General features: G+C 43.7%; 1 protein-coding gene across 1 annotated transcript in view; it reads left to right on the plus strand.

Annotated features, from left to right (window-relative positions):
* Window positions 1–2,344: 2,344 nt before the first annotated feature.
* Window positions 2,345–19,288, plus strand: part of LOC113907287 (solute carrier family 5 member 4) — a 28,756-nt gene continuing 11,812 nt past the window's right edge. The window contains exons 1-9 of the mRNA XM_027566219.1: window positions 2,345–2,479; window positions 3,192–3,263; window positions 4,170–4,274; window positions 6,592–6,651; window positions 8,347–8,451; window positions 10,690–10,795; window positions 11,963–12,043; window positions 14,200–14,420; window positions 17,911–18,046. Of these exons, the coding sequence (XP_027422020.1) occupies window positions 2,345–2,479; window positions 3,192–3,263; window positions 4,170–4,274; window positions 6,592–6,651; window positions 8,347–8,451; window positions 10,690–10,795; window positions 11,963–12,043; window positions 14,200–14,420; window positions 17,911–18,046 (1,021 nt within the window). The remainder of the gene's footprint in view (window positions 2,480–3,191; window positions 3,264–4,169; window positions 4,275–6,591; window positions 6,652–8,346; window positions 8,452–10,689; window positions 10,796–11,962; window positions 12,044–14,199; window positions 14,421–17,910; window positions 18,047–19,288) is intronic.

Consider the following 19,288-nt stretch of genomic DNA (forward strand, 5'->3'; position numbering starts at 1 on the left):
AGGGTGGTGTCATCTGCATATCTGAGGTTATTGATATTTCTCCCGGCAATCTTGATTCATTTGTGTTTCTTCCAGTCCAGTGTTTCTCATGATGTACTCTGCATATAAGTTAAATAAACAGGGTGACAATATACAGCCTTGACGAACTCCTTTTCCTACTTGGAACCAGTCTGTTGTTCCATGTCCAGTTCTAACTGCTGCTTCCTGACCTGCATACAAATTTCTCAAGAGGCAGAAGACATACCAATTACCAAAAAAAGTATATGAAAAGGTGTTCAACATCACTAATTATTTGGTAAATGCAAATAAGCACCAAAGTGAGATATCACCTCATTCTTGTTAGTATGACTATTAAATCAAAAAGGCTATCCATTGACAGATGAATGGATAAGAAGTGGTGGTACATATACACGATGGAATATTACTCAGCCATAAAAAGGAACACATTTGAGTCAGTTCTAAACAGGTGGATGAACCTAGAACCTATTATACAGAGTAAAGTCAGTCAGAAAGAGAAAGATAAATATCATATTCTAATGCCTATATACAGAATCTAGAAAAATGGCACTGAAGAATTTACTTACAGGGAAGCAATGGAGAAACACACATAGAGAATAAACTTGTGGTCATGGGGAGAGAGGAGGAGAGGGTGAGATGTATGGAGAGAGTAACATGGAAACTTACATTACCATATGTAAAATAGATAGCCAATGGGAATTTGCTGTATGGCTCAGGAAACTCAGACAGGGGGCTCTGTGTTAACCTAGAGGGGTGGGATGGGGAGGGGATGGGAGGGAGGTTCAGGAGGGAAGGGATACATGTTTATCTATGGCTGATTCATGTTGAGGTTTGACAGAAAACAACAAAATTCTGTAAAGCAATTATCCTTCAATAAAAAATTAATTAATTAAAAAAATCAAAAAAGATTAGAACTTACAAGTTCTGGCAAATATCTGGAGAAAAGGGAACCCCTATGTACCATTGCTGGAGAAGGCAATGGCACCCCACTCCAGTACTTTTGCCTGGAAAATCCCATGGATGGAGGAGCCTGGTAGGGCAGTCCCTACCAGTCCATGGGGTCGCTAAGAGTCGGACACGACTGAGCGACTTCACTTTCACTTTTCACTTTCATGCATTGGAGAAGGAAATGGCAACCCACTCCAGTGTTCTTGCCTGGAGAATCCCAGGGACGGGGGAGCCTCATGGGCTGCCGTCTATGGGGTCTCACAGAGTTGGACACGACTGAAGTGACAGCAGATGCACCATTGCTGCTGTTGTTTAGTCGCTAAGTCATGTCCAACTCTCTTGCGACCCCAGACTGTAGCCTGCCAGGTGCCTCTGTCCATGGATTTCCTAGGCAAGAATATTGGAGTGGGTTGCCATTTCCTCCTCCAGAGGATCTTCCTAACCCAGGGATCAAACCCATGTTTCCTGCTTTGACAGGCAGATTCTTTACCACTGAGCCACTAGGGAAGCCCTTGTACACCATTGGTAGGGGATAAACTGATATAGTCATTAGGGCAAACAGTATGGAGGTTCCTCAAAAAGTTAAAAATAGAGCTATCGTATGATCAAGCAATCCCACATCTTTATATGAGTCCTGAGAATCATTATCACATACTTTTAGGTTGATATGCCCATTGTCAAAACCTCTGTCCCAACCCACTCCACACCCCTGCCCCGACCCCTCTGAATGCAGTGCTGGTAGAGCCACTTCCCCTTCTTGCATGGGCTGCCTCAGTCCTGATGTGTAATACAAAGCCTAACTCAAATTACCTGTTCCAGAGAAACATAGAGGAAACTAGGAAACACAAAATAACTTCACTTTCAAGGGATAAAATTTCTTGGCTGGGAATCTTATCTGCTCTACAAGGATCCCTCACCCCTTGTCCTCCTGATTCTTTTCTAGACCCTTCACCTCTTTCTTAGCCCTCTCTTTGTCCCCTTCATCTCTCCCTAATCCTCACCCAGACTATTCAAATCTTTTTTTTTTTTTAAGGATTTTAAATGAGATATTTATTCAGCATACCTCCTAGAGTAGAACCAAAGCTTTAGAATCAAAACACCTTGCCAGATACCATCTTTCCACATAATGAACAACCCTCTCTCCACCTCCAATTTTCACCCCGTTTCTCATCTCTCACCCCTCCTTCCCACACTCCACCCAGTCCAACATGCCTGCTGGAGGGCCAGGGTCTCAGAGCTTCAGAGGAAAGGTTTAAAGGTCCTCCTGCCCAGGAGATGGCTCTGATAGTGCTCTCCACTTGCCCGAGGCTGATCATTAACCTAGAGCACATATAAGAAAAGGGCTGTCCCTGGGATGGGGAAAGCAGTGCCTGCAACCATGGCCAGCACGCTGAGCCCCAGCGCTGTGACTGAGACCCCCAGCCCTCCTGAGACATCAGAGCGTATACAAAATGCTGCTGACATCTCCGTCATTGTCATCTATTTCGTGTTGGTGATGGCCGTTGGACTGTGGGTATGTAGGAGCTTAGTGGGATATTCAGAGTGGACTCCAGGCTTGAGGCTGGGGGAAACGACTGAGGGAGGGAGAAGTCTCATGTGACAAAGCAGAGAGGACGTTCAATCAGCTGCCGCAGACTTCATTGTCCCTCCCTAAGCAGTCATTTTCTCACGTGTGAGTCAGCAACGCTTCCACTGATTTACTTTATCCTTCTAACAAGCCTGTCGTGTGAACAGGGCCAAGAGCGGGACTACAGACCTATCCTATTTGGCATTTCCAGCACCTGACATCATGAATAAAGATGTTGTGTTATTATCTCGTTGATTTTATTTTCCTTTGCTCACTTTCTATCAATAACTTAGTTGATTTGGACGCTTAAGTCATTTGCGTTCATTCTCTCTTTTAAGCAATGAGCTGGAGGCTGCAAATTTCCTTCCAAGCACAGCTTTAAGGATAGATACCTCACATTGTATTCATCAATGAAAATAAACAGAGGAATTAGGACAGAAGTTGAGAAATATGACTTCTTAAAGTGCCTTGGTTTCTATGAAAGTGTGGTTTTGAAGCCCTTGAAAAACTGGTGCTGGATCACAGTTTTGAGGATAATGTTTCTTTTTAGGAGTGCTGGAAAAGAAGGTCATGTCTGTCAGCAGCCTAGCCAGAGATTCAGGGGCACCTCAGGGGCTCTTTCTGTGGCTTGACTCGTAAATGTCTTCCCTTCTCTCAGGCAATGCTGAGGACCAACCGGGGTACCGTTGGAGGCTTCTTTCTGGCTGGTCGAGATGTGACCTGGTGGCCGGTGAGTGAGTCAAAGCTTCCTGGCGATAAATTTCCAGTGTGTATGTTTAAGGACAAGCCAAGAAAACATGTAGAGTGCTGATCATGTCTGAGGTGCATTGCCTGCCTGCTCTCTGGTGTCTCTTTTCCTAAACCCTTGGCCTCAGAGCTCAGCCCTGTCGTTCTAATAAATAAGAATACATCACCAATTATGAGAGAAGGTATAGTGTGGCATTTGGAAAGAGCTGGTTTAGCTCTGATTCATATTTTTTTAATTTATTTTTAATTGGAGGATAACTGTTTGCAATATTGTATTAGTTTCTCCGTATGGCAATGTGAATCATCCGTAAGTATACATAAGCCCCCTCCCTCTGGAACCCCCCTCCCAGAGCACCAGGCTGAGCTCCCTGTGCGATCCAGCAGGTTCCCACTAGCAATCTATCTTACACATGGGAATGTATGTATGTCAATGCTGCTCTCTCAATTTTTAAAAAACCATTCAGGGACTTTCCTGGTGGCCCAGTGGTTGAGAACCCACCTTCCAATGCAGGGGATGTAGGTTTGATCCTAGTTGGGGAACTAAGATCCCACATGCCAAAGGATAACTAAGCCCGAGTGTCACAACTAGAGAAGCCCACAAGCCACGACTACTGAGCCCACTCTAGAGCCCATGCCCCGAAACAAGGGAAGCCTGTGCACCAAAATTAAAAGACCCAGCACAGCCAAAAAATGATTCAAAAATACAAAAACAATCTTATATACCAACCGTGCAAAAACTGGTGACTGGCTAAATTCAGGCCCCAAGCTATAAGCTTGCTGACTCCTGCCATATGGAAAAGTAATGGAAACACTGCAACATTTACCTGCTTTCAGGAAGTCTAATTTGGGACTTTTAACTCTGACCCTAGTCTCTTCCCTTGGATTCCAGATGGGCGCCTCTCTCTTCGCCAGTAACATCGGCAGTGGCCACTTTGTGGGGCTGGCAGGGACCGGAGCGGCTTCAGGAATTGCCATTGCAGCATTTGAATGGAACGTAAGTGACATCACAGGCTTCTTCCTTTAAATCAAAACTCTAGTGTGTTTGTCTGGGCTACCCACTCCAGTGTTCTTGGGCTTCCCTTGTGGCTCAGCTGGTAAATAATCCATGTTCAATGCAGATCTGGGTTCGATCTCTGGGTTGGGAAGATCCCCTGGAGAAGGGCAAGGCTACCCACCCCAGTATTCTTGGGCTTCCCTTGTGGCTCAGCTGGTAAAGAATCCACCTGCAATGCAGGAGATCTGAGTTCGATCCCTGGGTTGGGAAGATCCCCTGGAGAAGGGAAAGGCTACCCACTCCAGTATTTTGGCCTGGAGAATTCCATGGACTGTACAGTCCATGGTGTCGCAAAGAGTTGGACACGGCTGAGCGACTTTCACTTGCACTTTTCTTTTCTGCATAGGACAAACCCCTCTTTGGTTTGACTTCTATTTCTCCTTCTTCTTGAACCTCAGGGCCTTCCCTGTGGGCCCATTTTGCCTGGGCCATACCCTACCTCTGAGATTTCACTAAAGCCATTATTCCCACCAGGGAAGTCATCTCTATATCATTTAACCCCACTTTTACTTGACCTCCTTGATCATTTTAGCTCTCATTTCTATCTCTCCCCCTGCCCCGAGCTGTATTATACATTCAGTCTGAATTAGAAGCAAGAAATTTTAAAATGTACAGGTAATGACCCCTTCTTTGAAAAGCTTACATCCCAGTGGGAGAGACAGATAAACATTCACTACAGTGTAGAAAGTACAAGGAGAGAAGCATGCATGGAGCGTTGAGAGATCTCAACAGAAGGAAACAGAAGGGGCATGGCTGGATGCAGAAGGGGCGTCCATCCTAGATGGTGGGTGGGACCAGGCCCATGTCCAGGGAACTTCCTGAGGCTGATGCCAGACAGAGGAGTAGAAACTGGCCAAGGAAGTGACAACATAGTAAAGAGTAACTGATTTGGAGGAGTAGATAGAATCTCTAAGACTTGGTGACTGAGTTCCTAATTGCTCTACTGCCATCTCACCAGTGCAAGCTGTGTCTTCTAAATTAGACTCTAAGGTCTTTAAGGACAAGCGACCATCTCCTCTCGTGTCCCTCACACCACCCCATCATTCAGCATTTGACTGGGCACATGCTATAAACATTTCTTGAGTTGACTGGGTGTTTTCAGTTCTATTCTCTTATCCTTTCTAGTGTTTGCTTGTGCATGTATATGCCTATCAGTCAGAGGGAGATGCTTATGTGGAAGAAAGTTGGATCATTGTAAGATGATCCTGGATCATTTTACATTGAAACTATTTACATTTAAAACTATCCTGGATAGACTCAGCCAGGGACCTTGCATCGTCACAAGTAACCGTGCCCCGCCCCTATTGAAGATTTTGCCCCTATAATTACTTTAGTAGTGTCAGAGACTCAGAATGGACCCAGCCTCCACGTGTGCCTTATGGTCTGGGTTTTGCTTTGATGGTGCCATGGAGTCGAGAAAGGAGCCAGCCTCCAGAATCGTGGACAAAATGCCCTATGGCCCCAGGGAGTGTGATTATCAGCTTGCTGAGAGCCTGGCTCTTAGCCTGTGACCTTGGATTTCTTTCATCTCTGTGAGGTTCATTTTACCCCTCCATAAAACAGGAGAATAACTGTGCTTATCGCAGCTGCCTAACCTGGTGCTGTGAGAACAGCGTGAGTGATAGAAGTGAAGACTTTTTCATAAACGTTAATACTCATGTAAGATTATACTATTATCATCATTATATTTGGCAAGGCTTGGGGGGCACTGGGAATATTCTTCTGCCTCTAAATTTCTCATTGGTTTGTCACTCTATATGATTCCTGACATTCAAGAATAATTCCTGGGGACTTCCCTGGTGGCTTAGTGGTTAAGAATCCACCTTCCTTTATAGGGGATAAGGGTTCGATCCATGGTGGGGGAACTAAGATCCCACAAGCTGCAGGGCAACAAGCCCACTCGCCACACAGAAAGATTCCATGTGCTGCAAGGAAGACTCGACACAGCTAAATAAATTTTTTCTTAAGAATAATTCCTTTTGGTAAAGATTGTATGACCTTCTAGTTGTCCAGCTGGGCTCAGATCTCTAACTGTCCATTTTTCACCACATATCTTTGCCACATCCTAAGCCCCAGGAAATGGTGATCTCTGGATCATGGAAGCAGAAGAAATGGACCCACAGCTGTCTTGGGATCATAACTGTCTGAGCAGGACAGGATCGAAGCAAACGTTTTATTTTCAGACTTGGAGGTTGTGAAGCGAAAAGGCCCAGAGCCAAACCTCTCTAACTTCCACTCTGTCCTTGGTTTCTTGTAGGCCTTGCTGCTGTTGCTCGTTCTAGGGTGGTTCTTTGTCCCCATTTACATCAAGGCAGGGGTGAGTATCCACAGGTGTTCTCCGGTACACATGTCAGGCATTCATTTATTCCCTCATTTTTTTCTGCTCAGCTATGAAACCTGAGTAACATTATTCGTCCCAGAATTTCTGAGTTTATGTTTACATAAGATCACTAACTACTGGACTTCCCTGGCGGTCCAGTGGTAAGGAATCTGCCTGCCAGTGCAGGAAACATGGGTTTGATCCCTGGTCCAGGAAGATCCCACACGTCACTGGACAACTCAGCCCGCGTGTCACACTGCTGAGCCCACGTGCTGCCCACAAAATACTGAAACCAGCTCCTAGAGCCAGTGCTCTGAGACAGGAAAAAGCCACTGCAATGAGAAGTCCACTCACCGCCAACAAGGAGCAGGCCCCACTCTCTGCAACTAGAGAAAGCCGCAGGCAGCAACAAATACCTAGCATAGCCAAAAAATAATGCAAATCATAAAAGAATTTTTAAAAATTAAAAAGACCACAAAGTGCTGCAGGATTGCTCTTAAAAATGGCTGCAGTCGGCTATCCTCTTGCTGATCACTGTTGCGGGGATTCCATTTTTCTGACATTCTTGCCAATACATTTTCCTTTATTCTAATTTTTGTTATTCTGATGTTTGGAAGGTAGCTTTTTTTTTTAATGAGGGGTAGGAAGTACCATGCTCTGGTGGCTCCCCTTCAAATTGGGTGTTGCCAACCAACTGGGGCACTGCTGTGCCTCTTGGAGCCTAACTGCCATACTCATTCCTTCTGCAGCTGAGGGGTGCTGTGTCCTGGGCTAATTCCTGGGATGGGGCTCCAGGGGGCCAAGCTTTACTGTCTACTGCCTCTGCACGTCACTGTATAGCCCTTTGCTCATCCTGAGTCCCTTCCCATTCTAGGCTGAGCAAGCTCTGCTCTCTTTGGTGCAAGGATCCACAGCACATAACATGCATGTGTTCTTAGACATGGCTTACCATCCTTGAGGTGGTTCTGCACAGTTTCTGAGCCCCAGGAGTTCCCCTTCTTGCTTTTGCTAATATTATATAAATGTTTAAGATTCTTTTATATTGGAGGAGATGAAACCATGCGCTTGGTCTGCTATGAAGAAACCAGAAAAATGAACCCTTTAAACTGATCACATAGCAGACCTAGTATTTCGATAATGATAACCTCAGCTTTTTCTCTACATAGGATTTAATGTAACTCTTCTTTTCAATAAAGATAATCACGTGACTGTACATACAGAAGTATATTTGCAGTTTATTCAATTATCTATTTATCATGTAACCGTAATTGCAGTCCATCAGTTATGCTGTTTTTGCTAGACTGCAACATTATCAGTGAAAATAATGAATATTACCTCTCGAGCATCACCATTCATTTGGTGTTGTGGTGGGTATTTTACACCTACTTCCATATTAAAGCCCCACATTACAGGTGAGAAAACAGAGGTTCAGAGAGACTGCCATTTGCCAAAGGTCACAATCCGGGAACAGATCTCAGGAATGCTTGAGTCCAAAGCCCATGTTCATTCCGGACTCACAGTTTCCCAAGGGGCTGTGCCTTCTCACTCACGTCTCCCCACTTTGGGGGGTGTTACCCACCCTGAGGGTGACTGCCACACACCGTTACCTGTCCACAGAGGCTTAATCCATGTCAGATCATCTGAGTGTGTGGGACCCTGAGGATGAACCCCTGCTGGTGTCTGTCTCTGCAGGTGACGACCATGCCGGAATACCTGAGGAAGCGGTTCGGTGGGAAGCGGCTCCAGGTCTACCTCTCCATCCTCTCCCTGTTCATCTGTGTGGCTCTGAGAATCTCAGTGAGTTCAGTGCCCTCCTGGCGTTTTAGCTTCATGAGGGACAAGAGTGCCAAGGTCAGAGAACTTCATGGGTCAAGCCATATACGGATGTTTTAAAACTACCTGGGGTCTCTCTGAACATGTTAATCGCTCGGTTGTGTCTGAGTCTTTGTGACCCCATGGACCATAGCCCAGCAGGCTCCTCTGTCCATGGAATTCTCCAGGCAAGAATTCTCGAGTGGGTAGCAATTTCCTTCTCCAGGGGATCTTCCCAACCCAAGGATCAAACCCAGGTCTCCTGCACTGCAAGGCAGATTCTTTACAATCTGAGCCACCAGGGGGTCTCTCTACCAAGAGTTTATGCCAAAAAAGAAAAAGGAGCTTCAGAAACCCTGCATTCATAGAGTGAAAGAATTCTGAGTCACAAGAGCCTCCAGAGTATAAACCCATCCTTTCATTAAGACTATGAAAAAATAATGGATGTACAGAAAGAGAGAAAGTCTCATTCAAGTAGCACAACAATTCAGTAGCAGAAGCTAAGGACTCTCTAGCTCCCACCTCCCCCTGCACAATAACCTTTTCATTCTCATTGTCAAGGCCACTCCAGGTTTACATTTTCCTTTTCAGCTTGACTATCTAACATGAAGACCAGAAGGGAAAGTGTTTTGTGTTATTATACTGACTTTGCTTAAATGTACCCTATTTTATCTGAGATTGCCTGTACGAAACGAATATCACAAACAAGTGTTAAAAGATTTCTAAAGTTTTTTTTTAAGTTAAGTCTCTTAGAGATAATTATTAAGGAAAGAAGAAATTTGAAGATTCAGCAGTACATGTAGAAACCAAAGAAAAATCTCATGTATCAGTGGCTAGGGACATAATCTCCTGCAAGTTTATAGTCCAGGCAGTTCACTAGAGCAGAAGTTCACTCTGCTTAATGATCCTCTGTTGAGCCAAATCATGATTGGAAGTAAACCAGCTGCTTAGATTAGATGGCCCGAGCCTTCCTAATGCAACGCGAGCATTTCCCAGTACTTATTATAAATTGCTGAGCTCCATGTTAGGGCAACAAGATTCCTGTTCACTAGCAGTTCACCACGTCGTTAAGGGTATAAGAATTTTACATGTGAAATAGCCCTTTATGACATTATATGCAAATATAGTAAACTAAGAGCTGGACTAGAGTGTGTGGATAAGTACAGGAAATATGCTTCAGGCCAGGAAAGAGGATGGCAGTCAATGCTGGGTGGAATTGGAGGTCATCCTCATTGGTAAGGGCTGGGAGCACTTAAGTCCCAGGACAGGAAGGTGAGGAGAGCCCAAGGGAGGTGGAGGAGCCTGCAGGTGTCCGGGGCTTCATGCTTACATGCTCCTCTGGTGGGAGCTGGTGATCTCCATTCTCCTCTGGCTCTGACATCTAGAGCTTTATGATGCTAGAGTATGAACAAGGTGCTGGAGCAGAATGACAAGTACCAAAGGGAGCCCCCAAGGGAGGCAGCCTCCTGAGGTGGTTGGTTCCTGCTGGTGTGGAGTGGGTGGAAGGTTGGGGAGCTGAATGGAGCAGCACAGAGGCCCAGAGCGTGTGTGTGACTGTTCACGGTCTGGCAGGTCAACTGGAAAGATTCTGTAGCAGGAGTCCATTCTTAAGTGGTATCAATAATCCTAGACATGACATTTTGTGTACATTTTATTATCATACAATGATAACAGCTTCTGTCCTGGTTACTTATTAAACAGATCAACAACTTTCACAGCCTTCCCCTGCCCCAAGTATTAAAAAGATCGTATGTTCACTGGTTCTCAACCTCCAGTAATGTGTAGGGTCCAAGAGTGCTCAGTCGTGTCCGACTCTTAGCGACCCCACGGACTGTAGCCCACCAGGCCCCTCTGTCCATGGGATTGTCCAGGCAAGAATATTGGAGTGGATGGCGATGCCCTTCCCCAGGGGACCTTCCCAGCCCCGGGACAGAACTGGCATCTCTTAGGTCTCCTGCATTGGCAGGCAGATTCTTTCCTTCTAGCACTACCTGGTAAGCCCCAAAGGATGGTATGGTCTCACTAGGGTTGTTGGTAGGCGGCAAGCAGAGAGAAAAGACAGGCTTTTCCTGACTGGGAATCGAACCTGGGCCGAGGCTGGGAGAGTGCTGAATCCTAACCACTAGGCCACCAGGGAGCGTCAAACATTAGTGGGAAGACATCAGTGAAGAGCTGAGCGACGCACTGCGTGTTTCCATTCCACCCTGACTGTTCTCTCTCTAGTCAGACATATTTTCTGGAGCCATATTCATCACCCTGGCCTTGGGATTGGACCTGTACCTGGCGATCTTCATCCTCTTGGCTCTCACTGCTATTTACACAATCACTGGTGAGCCCACGCTACCTTTTGCTGACCTCACTCCAAGCTGCCGTTAGCATCGTCACTGCCGTGTAAGGATACCCTTTTATTTCCATTGTGAGGTTCACGCACGGGTGGAGAAACATAACTAGAGCAAAGAAAACAGTATGAGGTGTGAGCACCTGGTGACGTGGTAAACGGGATGGGAAAATGGTGACCTGGCTCGGCTACGCGTCTGGTACGCAGATCGGCGTTTGGAATCCAGCGTAACATACACATGGGAAGTCTGGATGAAATAGTGGCTCAGACCCGACACTGGCAACACCGAGGCAGGGTCCGAGTGCATACATGCCAGGGCACGGGGTGGGACTATGAGCCGCAGAATCAGGGAAGGAAAACTGGAGCAGTGGGCTGGCGGTGGGAGGAAAGGTGTGGTGAATAGCTCAAGCAGGCCTTCATGAGCCAGATACACCAGTGTTCTCCCTCATGCACACTAACATGAAAATCAAACCACACCAGCTCAATTGGAAAAATAAAGAAAAAGTATAGCTGGGACAATAAAGACAGTCCTGAAGCCATTTTTATACATCAAGTACATGTCTCAGAATAAGTGACAGATAAGGGCATAAATCTCCTATTTTCAGTATCCATCTTGTTTCCCTCCCATAAAGGGAGTATCTCATTAACTGAGAGTCTGTGAGCCCAGAGCTCAAAGGGAAGTTTTTGTTGTTCGAACAACACTGCAGCGAAACACAGCTCATCAAATGTATCTGGTTCTCCACTAATGAAACAATAATGCATTCCAACAGGAGACTGAAAATGGCCTTGCCCAGTTTTTTGAGAGCAAGTGTAATTGTGCTAAATGGAGCAAACTGAGGGATCAGTGAGGGAAAATCTATGCTATTAAAACTTTGCCTTTATTTCTATTTAATATTCAAAAATTCACACAAAGGTGGAACTCCACTCTAATTCATAGAAACCGAGTCAAGGCAAGGCAAGGCGGACAAGAGGACCAAGGAGAGGCATAACTACCAAGGCGACAAAGATGCCGAGAGGGGCTTGTAGTCCATCCAGGATCATTTGATATGTTTCTGCTGAGTTATTTCTAGAGTTTGGGTAGAGGAGAACACAGAGGTGACAGCAGATAGATGAGGGCGCATGAGTAAAATGTCCTGATTCCTTTCTTTCTCTTCACAGGGGGCTTGGCCTCAGTTATTTACACAGACACCCTCCAAACGGCCATCATGCTGATAGGTTCTTTTATTCTCATGGGGTTCGGTAAGTGATAAAGATGTGAGCAATGCCCTGCGGTTAGAAATCCTGGGACTTGCGTCTGTTCAGTCTGACTGCTCTTGACCGCTGCCTCCCTTCTATGTGGTCACATTTTCCAATCATGCGTATAATTCTGCGAACTTCTTTCTTTCGCATACTCTTTACGCAGAAAGGAGTGTCTGCGAACTTCTTTCTTACTGTACTATCTCAGCATGAAGAAGTAAGGGAGAACTTTGCCTCCTTTGGGGCTCCCTGCTAGCTCAGACGGTAAAGAGTCTGCCTGCAGTGCGGGAGACCTGGGCTCGATCCCTGGGTGGGGAAGATCCCCTGGAGAAGGAAATGGCAACCCACTCCAATATTCTTGCCTGGAGAATCCCATGGACGGAGGAGCCTGGCAGGTTATGGTCCATGGGGTCGCAAAGAGTCGGACACGACTGAGTGACTTCAATTTCACTTTTCACTTTTACCTCCTTTGAAAAACTATTGCTTAGATAAATTATTTTGTTTAACCTTAATATTCTTGTGTTCAGAATGGACAAAATTAGTACCATTGAGTTGACACTTTATGAAAATATTGGTGCATTGGATCCAATGCACAGTAACCTTTCATTTACATAAAATCCTCATTAAATGAAGGATTAAATATTAGGAAAAATTTAGGTACTGAATATTAACTTCATTATGACTGATGGAAATTATTAAAGTATATTCCTTACTCTATTATTATATAAGTAACAAATATAGTTTGTATTTTCCTTTATGACTCTCACTTATCAGTACCATTAGTTATTCATTCTTTTAAGTCGTGCCAGATCACTATTGATGAATCTGATTTACAGCTTGCTAATTTTTGGCTTCTTTTATTATAGTTTTTGCTTTTGTTTGCCTAGAAAATCCATGCATAAAGTGAAAAAGGATATAGGGTGAAAACAAATCCTTTTCATCCCTCCCTTGTCCGGCAGTCACCCTGCTCCAACACCCACTCAGGCTGCACTGAATGCGACATTCCTGAACACGCAGGCACCTAATCAGAGCCCAAGATACGAGGCAGACACTGATCGAACTACAGAGACAACAAATTCGTAATGATGACTGATGATTTCGTCAGAACATGGTTGCCATTAACCGCATCCGGCCATTTAAATTTAAGCTAATTAAAAATTCAGTTCCTCACTTGCTTAGCCATATTTCAAGCACTCAATACATGGCAGTGTCCTGCACTTAGCTGCCCAGTCATGTCCAAGTCTCTATGACCCCACGGACTGTAGCCCACCAAGCTCCTCTGTCCGTGGGGATTTTCAGGCAAAAATACTGGAGTGGGTTGCCATTCTGGTCCTCCAGGGGATCTTCCCGACCCAGGGATGCACCCACATCTCCCGTGTCTCCTGCATTGCAGATTCTTTACCCACTGAGCCATTAGGGAAGCCCCAATATATGGCCAGTAGTGACCCCATTGGACAGCAGAGATATGTAGCACTTCCATCATTGTAGGAAGTTCTATTGCACAACGCTACTCCTGAAGCAACTGCTACTACCAGCTCCTTGTGAGCTTGCTACTTAGCCAGAATTTCTGTTTTTCTCGTTCACGCTCCTTTGGTTTCTGGCCTCAGTGGTGTATGCCCTGGCATCAGCTTCTCTAAGACTCACTTATCCTATCCTATGGGTAAACTCTCACCTCCTAGGTCCTCCATGTATTTTTGCTACAAACCGTATTTCCTTTATCAGAACAATTTCCTTGTATTGTCTGCATCTTCCCTTAGGTTGAGTTCATTTTGCACATAATCCCACCACAGTATTTGGTACACACAACGTGTTAGTGCTAAATTAAATAATGAATAAAAAAGTAAACTGTCAGACTCAACTGGACAACTGTAGTATCTACCACTCTAAAATTTACTCTGATGAATTTTGTGTCATCTGAACCTTTATAAGTTGTCCCAAATGTCTGGGCTCATCTTTCTAAGGTTTCCATCCATTGTGGTTCTTTCCTACACCTGACTAGCTTTTCCAGACCCTCCCAGTGGGGTAAGTTTCCCTATGTCCCCTCACCACACATAATCTGATTGGAGGTGTTTGAGCACCTCCACGACAAAGGAGTGATTATTAACTCTTTCGATGTCTAAGATTTGACAGAAATTTCATTTTATCCAATTCCTTTTCAGCTTTTGCCGAAGTCGGAGGCTACGAGAATTTTACAGAGAAGTACATGAATGCCATCCCAACCATAGTGGAGGGAGACAACCTGACAATCAAATCCAAGTGTTACACCCCTCAGGGAGACTCCTTCCATATTTTTCGAGATGCTGTCACTGGGGATATTCCATGGCCAGGAACAATATTCGGAATGACTGTTGTAGCTGCATGGTATTGGTGTACAGATCAGGTAAAGTGTGTGTGTGTGTGTGTGTGTGTGTGTGTGTGTGTGTCTGTGTGTGTGTGTGTGTGTGTGAGAGAGAGAGAGAGATACATGAATATGTTTATATTGTTCTTTTTCTACTCATAGAAAAACATCTAGTTTCTATTTCATACACACACATCATTTAAAGAGCCAAACACTTCTATTAATACGATGCTTCTTATGAAAAATGAAAAGAAAATGGACCCTTTCCTGGTGGCTCAGATGGTAAGGAGTCTGCCTGCAAAGCAGGAGACCTGGGTTCGATCCCTAGGTCAGAAAGAACCCCTGGACAAGGGCATGACAACCCACTCCAGTATCCTTGCTTGGAGAATTCCATGGACAGAGAAGTCTGGCAGGCTACAGTCCATGGGTTCACAAAGAATCAGACATGACTGAGTGACTAATACTGTTATGAAAAATAGCTCTCTGGTGTCCAACTTTCTACCTATTTCTCATCTCCCAAAGGCAAACAATTTCAGCTTCCTCAGTTAAATATTTTGGTATGTATTTTTATTCTCTAAATCCTGTACTCACTGTATAGTTTGTGAACGACTGGCATGGATATTACCTTAGAGTTTATTAGAAATGAATGCTCTTAGATGCTACCCACACCCATTGAATCAGAATTTTCTCATAAACCTGATTCCCAGGAGATTCAAATAAATCCTTGTATTGCGCCCTCTTAGTTTTCCAGTTTTAGAGTTTTCTATTGGCTTCCCATAAAGAGAGATGAGAGTTTAGCTTTTTCAGTTTTCCACTCTCAATCCCCTACAGGCACACCTCCTTTCATTCATCTTCCTAATAGATCCAGTTCACAGTTTTGGCGAGATGTGCATTCAATGCAGCAACTTTTGTGACTACATAAATGTAACTCACAACCAAGCTACATAATATTCTCTGATTGACTTTTCTTTAGCTGTTTCTTTTCCCTAAAATGAATAACTCTAAATACTTTTGTTTTAAATTTTCTTGGTGATTATTACTCATTCAATAACAAACCCTCAGCAAATTGCCTGAATCTCCTCTCATTTCGTGCAAGCACATCAAGTATTCTATGAGCTCCTTCTTTTCTCTTAGAGCCTTTCATCTCTCACCAACTCTTGGGTTGTCCACTGTACCTGGCTCTCATCCTAACTCAGAACTCCCTTCATTACTATATTTGGCATCCCCTTTGCTTCATTCTTGCCTTGTATTTCCTATCCCCAATATTCTACATCATCATCTTTCTTTGTTTAATCCTGCTTTTTGAGGCAATGAATTATCCAGTTAGTTGCTGACAAAGAAGGTAGATACATTTGCTGTGAATTTGCATGTTTCAAAATGTCTTCACTCCAACTCTTAGTAAATTGATCTCTGGCTCTGTGCACATTTGTAGGTTGGAAATAATCTTCCCAGAGTCATAGATTCATTGTATTTTGACTTCCACCATCACAGGTGAGAAGCCTGAAGTTATTCTTGATCTTTTGGGTGAGACTCTGCTGGGAAAAAATTGAAGGCAGAAGTAGAAGAGGGTGATAGAATATGAGATGGTTGGATGGCATCACTGATTCAAGGGACATGAACTTGGGCAAACTCTTGGAGTTAGTGAGGGACAGGGAGGCCTGGTGTGCTGCAGTCCACGGGGTCACAAAGAGTCAGACATGACTGAGTGACTGAACAACTGCTTTTTCTCTCTGGAAACTTGCCTTTCCTTTGGCCTCAACATTTTGAAATTTCACCACAATGTACTATTGTGTGTGGGTCTATTTTTATCCATTATGACAGGCCGCTGTGAACTTCTGTGATCAGGTAACTGATGTCTTGACTGATTTGGGGAGATTCTTTCTTTGCTGCCTTCCATTTTGTTTCCTCGTATCTGGAACTCTACTTTTGGGTGTTGGTCTTCCTCAGCTGGTTCTCTAATGTTTTTACTTCTCTCCATCATCCGTCCCTTGGTCTTTTGCTCTACTTAATAGGAGACTTTCTTAATTTTATCCTCCAGTTTTTCTGCCTTTGTATTTAAAGCTTCTAAGATCTTATTTTTTTGTTTTCTGGGTGCTCCTTTTTATAGCAAATGAGTTTGTTTTTATTTTGGTGGGTTTTTTTTTTTTTTTTGAAGTTTTCTTCTTCCTAAATAGTCTCTGTCAACTTAAACCTACAATTTCACAATTTTAACTCACTTTAAATCAATGGCCATACATGATGTCAGTGTCAGTTCTCTTTTTCTCTATATAGTAAACTGATTTCCTCAACATATCTATCAAAGAATGCATCCTTACACCACTGATTTGTGGGACCATCTTTATTACTTATATTTGCCTCTGACTGACTTACTTCCTATAAGTGACCTCACATCCTTCTTAGATGTAGGGGCTGAACCTGCTTGTCTGCTGACAGGGCTCTCTTCTCACCTTTAATTTGTGTTGCCCCTCCAACCATCAGCTTCCAGGCCTTTGTCCAAAAATATCGCCTGCTCCCTCAGCACTAAATAACACTGTCCCTAACAGATCTGTCTCCCCAAAGACAGTTAAGCAGAAAAAGACATCTTTGTTTCACAACATTCCTTGAGAAGAAAAAGTGACATCAAAATGTTATTATGGTTAGAAGTTCTGCTTTGCTACGAAATTTATTAGTCAAGAAATTGTACAACTTAAGTAGGAATTATGAAATTATATACATTCGTTTTCCCAGGACCATCATATTTGATTCATAACTCAGTGTGGTCTGAAGAAATCTAGAGATGAATATCTCAGAATTCTATTCTGATGGCTGCCTGACTCTGAGGTTTCCAGTTCAGTGAGCTCGCTTTCCCTTCGGGATAATTGCCTAACAACAGTTGAGAGAAACCAATGAGTATGAGACTTATTTAGTCACATACTTAGTAGAATATCAAAGACTTCCCAGGTGACACAGTGGTAAACAGTCTGCCTTTCAATGCAGGAGACAGGTTCCATCCCTAGGTCAGGAAGATCCCCTGGAGTAGGAAATGGCAAGCTGCTCCAGGATTCTTGCCTGGAAAATTCCACCTGGCGGGCTACGGTCCATGAGGTCACGAAGAGTCAGACATGACTGAGGGGCTGAGAGCGTGCACACACACACACATCAAAGGCACAACTTGTGGCAAAAGTCAATAGTGACAGCTTTGTACCTGGAAAAGCACATGGCCCTTGTTGCAGTTTAGCCTGGGAGTTGTAAACATGTTTTAATAGTAGTGATAGGTACTGATTTAAATGTAACGAGTCTTACAAACATACCAAATATTCAGGATGCCCTACAAGAGATAACCCTATTTAGAGATGAAAAAACTGAGACTCACAGAAGTCAAATATTCATGTAAGAGGAGCAAGGATTCAAGTTCCAATTTTACTCTGAAGCCCATTATTTTGCACTACCATGACTCTCTTTTTCACTATAACATTAATTCTGAAGAGAGGCACTCCCCTTCACTGAAGTCACCCTCCGGTTTTCTCGTGACTACGTCATGTTTCCCTGGCAGGTCATTGTGCAGCGCTGCCTGTCAGGCAAGGACATGTCCCACGTGAAGGCCGCCTGCATCATGTGTGGGTACCTGAAGCTGCTGCCCATGTTCCTCATGGTGATGCCAGGGATGATCAGCCGCATCCTGTTCACAGGTGAGTCTTGAATCCATAGATCCTTTTTTTTTTTTTATTACACGTGAATTCTGAGTAGTGGTTTCAAGATAGATAAAAACTTCGATAAACTAGAAAACCCATTACATACGTCAGTAAAAGCAGAATCCCAAGTGGCGAGAACAGCCTGTGCAGAGGCTTAGAAGCAGGAAATGTTGGCACACTTGACATTCTGTTCTCTTATTTCTTTTGTACTGTACGCCTGTCTCCTTGCAGACATTTGAGCTTGCGAGCCTGTTTTCATGAGTGGCTTGGATTTAAGCTAGTCTAGAAGATAATGCAGGAGGATGAGATAAACTGGAAAATGTGAGCTGAGTGAGCTGTGATGGTTGAGTCCAAGACATCTTTGACTGAGAAAGTCTTCAAGATTCACTGTCACTTCTTGGTCCTTCCAAGATGGTTGGAGACTGGACTGGGCTTTGGAATTGGGTTGTATGGGTACTTTAACTTTTGAGCCAGCTGAAAGTAGATGCTAATGTTAAAAATCTTCCTTAAAAAGTCAACTCTTCCTTTATTACGAAGGGTACAGGAAATACATTCAGCTAAGCAAGGCGTCTGGTTCTAGTGGGGCAATCCATCAGATAACACTGAATCCACATCGTATTTTCTCAACTGGGCATCAGTTTATTTAGCTAAAATCTTGTTACAAAGAAAATCAACTTTTTCCCCCCAAAATGATCCATTTTATTGTAAATATCTCCTTATAGGTATTGCTTGTGCTTCAATTCCCACTCTCCTTTATTTTTTTGTCTTAAATTTTTTTTTAATGATGTTTATTTCAAGACTACTGTTTCCTTGGGGGTGTGGTGTCATGTTAAAATGATTCCCCTACACAGCAAGTTAGAATGTTTCTTTGTTCTTCTTGCTGCAACATTATAGTGCTGTTGAAAATATCCAACAAGTAAAGAATGGTCGAAGAAATTACTATATCCCTCTTCATAGAAAATTGCACACAAGGGGCTGAAGACTATCTCAAAAGTCAGGAAAACGCTGAAGTTATTATGTTAAATGTAAAAAGCAGATTACAAAATATTACCTCAACAATTACCATAGCAATGCAAATATATGTGTATATATATATATATATACATATATATATGTATATATATCTCTAATCCTTTCCTTGGTGGAAAAGGATTAGAGAAGACTATTGAAAAAAACGAAAGAAGTTAAAGTGCTAAGGTATTAGCATTCAGGGTGGGTTTTGTTCTGTTTTGTTTTACT

This window comes from Bos indicus x Bos taurus, chromosome 17, assembly GCF_003369695.1.
Source record: "Bos indicus x Bos taurus breed Angus x Brahman F1 hybrid chromosome 17, Bos_hybrid_MaternalHap_v2.0, whole genome shotgun sequence".
Taxonomy (NCBI): Eukaryota; Metazoa; Chordata; class Mammalia; order Artiodactyla; family Bovidae; genus Bos; species Bos indicus x Bos taurus.